The 10,591-nt window shown below is 37.8% G+C and overlaps 1 protein-coding gene across 1 annotated transcript; it reads right to left on the reverse strand.

The window, feature by feature from the left end:
- Positions 1-9,679: 9,679 nt before the first annotated feature.
- LOC140835832 (uncharacterized mitochondrial protein AtMg00860-like) lies at positions 9,680-10,252 on the reverse strand. Its single transcript, XM_073201242.1, has one exon. It carries the CDS (start codon positions 10,250-10,252, stop codon positions 9,680-9,682), a length of 573 nt encoding a protein of 190 aa, XP_073057343.1.
- Positions 10,253-10,591: the final 339 nt, after the last annotated feature.

The following is a 10,591-nucleotide window of genomic DNA, read 5'->3' on the forward strand; positions in this document are numbered from 1 at the left end:
CAACTGATCCAGTTGAGCTAGTTGATCGTTTTACAGAGATCAATTTGGAGGATGATAATGAAGAAGAAAATCATATCAATAGAAAAATCCTTCAAACACCTGAACCAGAAATACTAGATCAATTAGTTGAATAGAAACTTGCTCCTGATAATCATTTGGTGGAGCAAACAGATGATATTCAGTTACCTACTGATACAGCTCCAACTGAAACTGAAAACATTCAGTTGCCAACAAAAGCAGTTGCTGATATGGAAGCAACAAATATCGAGCTCAGATGGAAGAAATCACATCCTCCAGAATTGATGATAGGTAATTCATCTGATTCGGTAAGAACAAGAAATCAAATGCTTAATTTGACCATTAATTATGTTTTTGTCTCACAACTGGAACCAAAGAAAACTGACGAAGCTCTTGCTGATCCTAACTAGATATATGCAATGCAAGAAGAGCTAAATCAGTTTACCTATAACAATGTCTGGAACTTAGTTCCAAGACCAGTTTGTAAAACAATTATAGGTACAAAATGGATATTCAGAAATAAATTGAACAAGGATGGTACAGTTGCTCGCAACAAAGCACGATTGGTAGCACAAAGATATAGGCAAGAGGAAGAAATTTACTACGATGAAACGTATGCACCAGTTGCAAGACTGGAAGCAATTAGAATGTTCCTTGCTTATGAATCATTCAAGAACTTTCAGGTTTACCAGATGGACATAAAGAGTGCCTTCCTGAATGGTCAGTTACATGAAGAAGTTTATGTTGAAGAACCACCAAGTTTTATAAATCACTCTTTTCCTGATCATGTCTATGATTTGAACAAAGCTTTATATGGTCTTAAACAAGCTCCAAGATCTTGGTATGAGACACTTTAAAAATTCTTAACTGATCATGATTTTACTGTTTGATCAGTTGACAAGACCTTGTTCAAATTTTCTAAGAATGATCACATTTTACTTGTACAAATTTATGTTGACGATATTATATTTGGGTCAACTGTGAGAAATTTGCTAAGTTAATGCAGGACAAATTTGAGATGAGTATGATGGGTGAACTGACATTCTTTCTCGGTCTGCAAGTGAAGCAACTGGACATTGGTATTTTTATCAGTCAGACCAAATACACAAAGGAATTACTCAAGAAATTTGGCATGGAAACATGTTCAGCTGCAAGTACTCCCATGAGTTTATCAGTCAAACTGGACAATGATCAAGGGGGAATATCGGTTGAGACGACACTCTACAGAGGTTTAATAGGTTCATTATTATACCTAACTGCTAGTCATCCTGATATTGTATTTGTTGTTTGTATGTGTACTAGATTTCAAGCAAATCCTAAGCAATCGCCTTTTCCGATGCCAAAAGATTTTTAAAATATCTAAAAGACACTCAAAATGTGAGATTATGGTACGCTAAAGACTCTTCTTTCAATTTAGTTGGATATTCAGATGCAGATTATACAGGATGTAAGCTAAATCGTAAAAGCACCAGTGAATCTTGTCAGTTTCTAGGAGACAGACTGATCTCATGGTTCAGCAAGAAGCAAACATCCATAGCTACTTCCACAACTGAAGCAGAATACCTTGTTGCAGTAAGATGATGTTTCCAACTGCTCTGGATTCATCAACAACTGAAAGATTATGGAGTTGATACTAAAGAATCTCCCATATTTTGTGATAATACAAGCACGATTGCAATAACTTACAATCCAGTTCTTCACTCAAGGACCAAGCACATTGATGTCAGGCATCACTTCATCAGAGATCATGCTCTGAAGAAAGCTATCAGACTGAAATATGTGTCAACTGAACAACAAGCTGCTGACATCTTCACAAAACCATTGCCAGAGAATATGTTTTCTCACTTTCGCAATATACTTGATTTAATTTATTTATCTTAATTATATCAGTTTTATTGCTGCTTTGTCAATTGTTGTTTCAGTTTGTCATTTATTATTTAAATGCTTATCAACTGATGCCAGATGGACATTTATCAGTTATTATATTCAGTTCGTTAACTATTTATCAACTGATGAAAGTTAAGTTTTGCAGAAAAATAAATAGACAACACCAATGATACAAAACAAGATTTCATCAAGAATGAAGTCGATACCATACAACTTCACTCAGTTTACTTCCTACAGCATCTTGCCAAACATTTAACCAATTAGTCAGTTCATGGCAATGCAATTCTCTGAAGGACTCTGAAGTAGAGATCTTCTCAAGCTGATGCCATTCTTTCCACAGCAGCACATGCATCAGAACTAGGAAATGGGAACTGAACCGTGTCGACGAATAGACTGGAGATCTTGAACTTTAACCCAAGAAGACATGACCTTCATCCAGATGTATTCTTCAATGGTTTTCATCCGAGTTTCAAAATGAGGAAGTTTCCTTTGTGTAACTAAGTTATGAGTACTGCAGATGGTCGGAAAATCAAAGTTTCCAATCCCAAGAAGGAGCTAAAGCCAGAGGTGCAACTGCTGGCAGATATCGTAGCCAAAGGGCTTTTAGCAAAGACTAGATCCTTTGCTGCACTTACTCTTGAAAAATTTCAAGCTATGACTGCAGTCATGGCTGGTCGGAGACTGAACTGGAAGAACACAATTTTCAACATCTTGAAGAATATGTTTCAACCGTCCAAGCAATAAAAGGGTTATGCGGTGCAGCTCAGCTATTTGCTGGAAGTCAAAGGGCTGGTGACTGATGACTCTGAAAAATCATCAAAACTGAAGATCTTCAATGCTAAGAATGTCCAGCCACCAAAGCAAAAACTGGACATATCTCCTAAGCAGTTCTTGAAGGTAAAGAATGAGATTGGGAAACAAGAGGCCCCAAGCCAGTTCAGAAAAAGAAGATTCTTCAGAAGAAGACAATCAAGCGCAAGTTGATTGTCAGTGAAACTGACTCTGAGAAGACTCCATCTCCCAAGGTCATCAAGAAGCCAAGAACTTTGAAGACAAAACTTGTTGTTGCAGTTGGGACCATCCCAACTGAAAGACTGATGCAGTCGGGGGCTCAACAGCCTATCAAGGCTATCCCTCTGAAAGCTATTCACACTGAATCCTCAACTGAGGATCAGTTACCTCTGTCTGCTATTCTACCAAAGAAGAAGGTCACCGAATCAGGTGAAAAGAAGAAACTTACTGGAGTTAAGGCTCCATTGATCACTATCTCTGGCTACACCTCTCTACCTCTTGCCAGACCAAAGGAGCTAGTGATCAGAGAACAAATTGATGTGACTACTTCAGGGTTGATCATTCCTCATGACCTGACTGACTCAAAAGGAAAGGACAAAATGCAAGAAGAGCCCAGAACAACCAACGCAATCCAAACGCACATTGATCTCATTTGGCAAGAGATCAATGAATTTTCAGAAAACAAGCTCAAGGCTTATGATGAATGGGTCAAATTCAGGACTGAAGTCTTTGACAAGCAGCTTCAGAAGAAATAAAAACTGAATAAATTTGTTGATTTGGAAAATTATGTTATGAAGGTAGTCAAGGCATCTACCATTGTTCAAGTTTGGGACGAAAGAACTATTTCTTCAATCAACTGAGAGCAAAGAAGCTACAGAAGATAGTTGCTCAACAGCGACTGAACTATGATCCTACCAATCCAACTGCATACAATGACAAAGCTATGCATGACCAACTGGACTCGGATCTTTTCTCGTTGCAGATGGAGATCAAAAATAGGGAAATGGATCAAGAACTGATCATTCCAGCAGTCTCCCAAGATTTTTCATCACAAGATCCAACTGAACAATCAGTTCCAGAGCCTTCCAAGGACATAGTTGCTGAATCTTCTCAACAACCAACTGCCCCTTCCACGTCAATTGCTCAACCATCATCATCTTCAGCACCTCCCTCTTCAAATGTTGATTCGAAGCTTTATTCTGAAGCTGAATTATTATTGGCCAATCTTGATAAGGTCATCAAATCAGTCACTTCTGATATTCAGCTGGAAACATCCAAATCAGTTGAAGATGTTGTCTTGACTAAGGAACCAGCAGATCGGCCTTTTGTTACTGAAGAAACATTAGATCCTATTATTGTTGAAAAACCAACCTATCAAGCTGCTATTTCTGAAGAACCGGCCGAGAAGGCTATTTTTGGACAAACTAAAGAGCCAGTGCAGTCAGTTGTCATGACTGAACAGGCATTCTTTGAACAAATCGAAGAGGCTCAGCTGCACGCAGTTACAACTGAAGAAGTGCCAACTAAAGAGCCAGTTAATCAACCGACTGAAGAACCAGTTTTGGAATCAGCTGTGCAAGAAACTGAACAATTTTCTATCTCAGCTGAACAACAAACTGAAGAACCTTCTACTAATTTTGTTCTTCCAATTGTCTCTTCTTCTCCCCAGCCTCAACAGGAACATACAACTGAAAATATTTCAGGAATGGTAAGGCATGAAACTGAAGCAACTGACAGCATTACGGTTGTTTTTACTCAACAGAAACGGGTGCAGATTCTAGAAAATTCCGGAGCCATTTCTCCTGATATTTCAGATACCAATGCCCTGTTTGAAGAAATTCAGACTGTTCAGACCAAGCTCGTCAGTATGATGAATGTTAACTCTGAAATACAGTCAACTCATCTTGCGCACTCATTGAAGCTTAACTCTAACAATGAGTTTACCTCGAACATTGTGATGAATGTTGTATTCAATCTCGCAGCGGATGTTCGAATTTTATCCAAGAAAGTTGATGTGCTTGACAAAAAAGGGGAAATAGAAGAGATAGAAGAGTTAAAAGTTCAGAAAAGAGAAGACAAAGGAAAGAAGAAGAAATGAAGATCAACTGACTTCAGCTAATGGTTGAAGACTATGGCAGGAAATATTTATTCTCTTATTCTTTGTACGAATCTGTACATTAGAAGAATTATTTTATCTACAATGAGTTCGAAGAATATTGTTGATGAAACGTCAGCTTAATCTTTTTCTTAAAAATATTAGAAATTTTTTTTTAAGCTCTCAAAATTTCGGCCATTACATAAATACATAAATACTTTGAAATTACCTTGCACCATTTTAAAATAAAACATCCCGCTAGTAATTGAAAATCCAAAGGAAATAGTCAAAACATGACATCGTTAATCGTTTTACCAAACCAAAAAAAAACAATAAATATTGAAAAATGTAGTCCATACTAAACCTCTCAAAATCTCTCAAACATAAATAAATAGTCGTAAAATCTTTAATGTAATTCATAAACTTTAAATGCGGAAAATAGAAACGCTGGTCCTCGGGTTATGTGAACCTCTAGTCCAGTCAAATCGGGCATCCAAGCCTCTATCAAAATTATGATCATACCCACATGCATCAATCACACATAGTGAGTCTAAAGACTCAACACATCATATTCTGGATAACAAGTAATACGTACTACAGTTCACATGCAAAAGTGAAAATTACTTGTACTTAAAATAACATTTTTCATAATAATGCATAAACTTTGACTTAAACATTTTGATAACCATAAACATGTCCATATCATCCTCAACTTATACATATTCCTAATCAAATTCATGTTTTGTTGAATTCAGATCGTTGATTGTGACTTTTGTGTTCGTATACGTGTTGGCCGATGGATCCATCTACATGTAACCACAGTAGTGGACGGCGGGAACACCAGTGACACTCTCACCGGTCAACTGGGCCTTGATCTTACGTATTAACATATCATCGTATTCGTGTTCATATCTGTATCCAAGGAAATATGATCGTCGGGCTTTCACTAGGACCATAACCCTCACGATTTCTCCAACACATCATCGTATTAGTCACAATCTCTTCACGTCCTTCAACATTTCGTATTTCCATCACTTAATAAAAACATGCATAATAATATCATTTTATTTTGTAACAAAGCATGCAACATATCTTTTAAATGTCCAATTTACATCGTAAAAATTCACGAACATTTAAAAATCATAATTTAACATATAAAAATTCATGAACATTTGAAATAATCATATTGACATATAAAACAGCAATTAGATCACTGACATGACGTTTACTAATTTTCAGGTGTAAAAAGATCGTTTTACCCCTGGACGTACAATTTTTCGTTTTTGACATTTTCTTAATTCTGTTGTCTCAAACATGTCACAAATAATTTTTTAAGCTTAAATTAAAATTCCCATAATTTTATTTAGCATAAAAACTAGGCTTTTTAATTAACTCGTAATTAGTCGTTTTGAAGGCGTTTTAATCCCGAAAAATCTCAAACATCAATATAAAATTTATAAATTCAAAACTTAGTCTTTTATATTATATTAGCCCTTGTGAACCATGAATCGAACCCCTGAGCCGTGTTTCAATTATTTTTCACATCAAAACCCTAACTTGACCTATATGTTTCGACCCCGAGCCATGGTCCGATTTTCATGAACCACGCCCGAGCCATGCTGGACCAAACACTGACCATCACCCTTAGGCACCCTACTGGACTCTAGGCAACCAAGGAAACCGACCCTAACTCAAAAACGAAGCACCAACCACAGCTGTGAGCATGGCCGAGAACTCCCTTAGGTGTAGGACTCTTCATCCTTTCTTAGGACTTAGACAACCGACCTAGCCCCTGAACCAACATATTTTGCACTCACCTAGGACCCTAAGGTCGCATCCAAACCCAGCCCTTGAACCCCAGGCCGAGCCCTTGACTCCCTGCACGTCTGCGAAACCTGCGCGCGACTTGGATGGCTCTCGAGTAGGAAACCTTCTTGGCAAGGACTCCTCCCAGCCCACTTACTTGAGCCATAGCATGGCTAGGACCTCTTCTCAGACCCATCACGAGACTCTAGCCCAGTACTGGTCCAGCCTAACCAAGCCAAGCCACCAACTCGAGAACCCGATCACCTATGATGCATGTTTTCGAACATAGTTCCATCTTACGTGTTTTCGTTTCTGCAGGGTATTTGGTGATGAACTAGGACTCTAATATTTATCAAAAACAGTACTTGATTGAGTCCTAATCATGGCAGCTCCTTACACAATACATAAACATGATTTTGGTAATCAAAAACTCAATTTTAGAACCCATGAACATGTAGTTTCGAAAATTCTGTTTGTGTGCCATGTTTTTCCTTAAAAAGTATGCTTACACAAATATTATGGTGTAATGATGTTTGAAAGAAAGAAATATGCATGCCTTTGCATATTTAACGCACGAAAAACCGTTCACGATCGCGAAGAACGGGGCGAGACCTTGGCTTGAACTTTCCCTTGGAATTTCGATTTCTTCTTTTTTTTTTCTTCTCTACCAAATTGTTGGTGTGTGTTGTGTATTTGGTGATAGAATTCTGAAAATTGAGGTGTGTCTTTTTTTTTTGTAGAGAGTGTAAGGTTTGGGGTGGTTTACATATATTATATACTAATTAAATCCCTAAATAAGGCATAGGCCTAATAAGTTAACAAATTAGTTCCATTGGTCTTAATTAGGATTTAATTAAAATATTACAATACTTTTTTCAAAATAAGTTTATAAATTTAATAACCGGGTCCTCAAAAAGTTCTTATTTTTGTTGAAAAACTAGCACCGATAAAATTTATGTCTCGGCGTATAAAACCACCTCAAACTCCTTATTTTCATAAATATGAAAAAACATCAATCATATTTTAAACACTTGAAAACAATTATTTAATAAAAACATTTTACGTTTTTTCAGCCCTCGGTCTCCGTTTTTCGATCGCAACTTGAATATCCCTTAAAAATACAGTTTTATACATAATGGAAATTAAATCCTATTTACATGAATTCATGCATGTCACATAATCAATTAAATCAATTAATTACTCATTTTTCATATTTCCTATATTTGCATGCAGTTAGATTACGTCGTCTTAATTTTGGACCTTACAATTCCTCCCCCCTTAAATAAAATTCCGTCCTCGAAATTAGAACTTACCGAATAATTCTGGATAGTGACTCCTCAAGTCCCTCTCGGTTTCCCAAGTAGCTTCTTCTTCCGAGTGATTCAGCCACTTGATCTTCACCATTGGAATGACTTTGTTTCGGAGTCTTCTTTCTTTCCTTCCCAAGATTTGGGCAGGTCTTTCCACATAAGTCATATTTGGAGTTAATTGAAATGGTTCCTAATTTAGTACATGTGATGGATTCGACATGTACTTCCGCAGCATCAAAATATGGAACACATTATGAACTCTACAAAGCATTGGTGGCAACGCCACTCTATAAGCTAGTGTCTCAATCCTCTCCAATATCTCAAATGGACCAATAAATCTCGGACTAAGCTTGCTTTTCTTTCCAAAGAGCATAACACCTTTCATAGGTGCTATTTTCACAAATACATGGTCGCCCACTGTAAACTCTAAGCCCCTCCGTATCTTGTCTGCATAACTTTTCTGTCGACTTTGTGCAGTTCTCATGCTCTCACTGATTTTTGCTACAATCTCGGTAGTCTCTTCAATCACATCCGGATTGAATAGGAGATCTACATTTCCTTCCATAAAGTGCCCCAAAAGGAGCCATTTCGATTGATGATTGATAGTTATTATTGTAGGTGAACTCCACTAGAGGTAATTTTGGTTCCCAACTACCTTGGAAATCAATAACAGATGCTCGCAGTAGATCTTCCAAAATTTGTATAACTCTTTCGGACTGACCATCGGTCTGAGGATGGAATGTTGTACTGAATAATTACTTGCTCCCCACGCTGCATGTAGACTCTTCCAAAAAGATGAAGTGAATCTCGGATCTCTGTCAGAAACAATAGATACATGAATCCCATGCAGACGAACTATCTCTCGAATATATAACTCTGCATACTGAATCATGGTGAAGGTCGTCTTGATAGGTAGAAAATGCGCTAATTTTGTAGGACGATCGATTATCACCCATATAGCATTGAATCCCTTAATAGTCTATGGCAATCCCACAACAAAGTCCATAGTGATGTTTTTCTTTTTCCACTCGGGAATAGGAAGTGGCTTAAGTTTTCCCGCTGGTCTTTGATGCTCTGCTTTGACTTGCTGACAAGTCAAACACTCGGATACAAATCTCAGAATATCCCTCTTCATGTCTGGCCACCAGTATAACAACTACAAATCTTTATACATTTTCGTGCTTCCCGGATGAATGGAATATGGTGTGTCATGAGCTTCCTTCATAATGAGATCTCTCAAAGAACCATCACTAGGAACCCATAAACAATCTCGATAACGAACTATACCATCCACCTCTGAATATAACTTCTGGCCCTTGGCTTCATCTCTTGTTATCTACTTTTGTAACTGCTCATCAGTAGACTGCCCATCGCGAATTCCATCTCTCAAAGTCAACAGCACTTATAATGTGGCAAGATTAGGGGCCTCCCCTAGCATATATTGTAAGCTCAAACCACTGTATCTCGGATTGCAACGGTCTTTGGAGTGATAATTGAGTGATAACTGCTGCTTTTCTACTCAATGCGTCTTCCACAACATTAGCTTTCCCCGGATGATAGCTAATTTCACAGTCGTAGTCCTTTACTAACTCAAGCCATCTTCGCTGTCTAATATTCAATTCTTTTTGGGTGAAGAAGTATTTCAGACTTTTATGATCGGTGAATATTTTGCACTTCTCCCCATGAAGGTAGTGTCTCCAAATCTTCAATGCAAAAACTACTACTGCAACTCAAGATCATGAGTAGGGTATTTTTTCTCCTGAATTTTCAACTATCTCGACGCACAGGCTATAACTCGGTCATTTTGCATCAGAACTGCGCCTAAACCAAGTTTAGAAGTGTCAGTACAAAAAACATATTCACCTTGTCCCGATGGCATAGATAACACCGGCGCTGATGTTAAGGCTTGCTTCAACTTGTCAAAACTATCTTGGCACTTGGATCTCCAAATAAACTTTGCATTCTTCTTAGTCAATGATGTCAATGGTACTGCAATAGATGAAAATCCCTTGATGAATTTGCGATAATAGCCAGCTAGTCCCAAGAAACTGCGAATCTCGGTAACGCTATTCGGTACTGGCCAATCTTTCACTGCCTCAACTTTACTTGGATCGACTTCCACTCCTCTATTAGAAATGATGAGGCCTAAAAATGTCACTCTATCAAGCCAAAACTCGCACTTTCTGAATTTTGCATAAAGCTTTCTATCTTGCAGTACTTGCAGTGCTGTCCTCAAAGGACGACTATGCTCATCTCTGTTCTTGGAATCGATCAATATATCATCAATAAATACTATAATAAACTGATCCAGATACGGTTGAAATACGCGACTCATGAGATCCATGAAGATCTCTGGCGCATTGGTCAACCCAAATGACATGACCATAAACTCGTAGTGCACATATCTCGTACGAAATGCTCTCTTGTGAACATCGGACTCTTTAACTTTCAATTGATGGTATCCAGAACGAATATCAATCTTAGAAAATATCGATGCTCCTTGTAACTGATCAAATAAATCTTCAATTCTTGGCAGTGGATACTTATTCTTGATAGTGACCCTATTAAGCTCTCGATAATCAATGCATAGACGCATACTACCATCTTTCTTCTTCACAAATAATACCGGTGCGCCCCATGGAGAATAACTAGGGCGAATAAAACCCTTGTCTAGCAATTCTTG

This window comes from Primulina eburnea, chromosome 7 (assembly GCF_022965805.1).
Source record: "Primulina eburnea isolate SZY01 chromosome 7, ASM2296580v1, whole genome shotgun sequence".
Classification (NCBI taxonomy): Eukaryota; Viridiplantae; Streptophyta; class Magnoliopsida; order Lamiales; family Gesneriaceae; genus Primulina; species Primulina eburnea.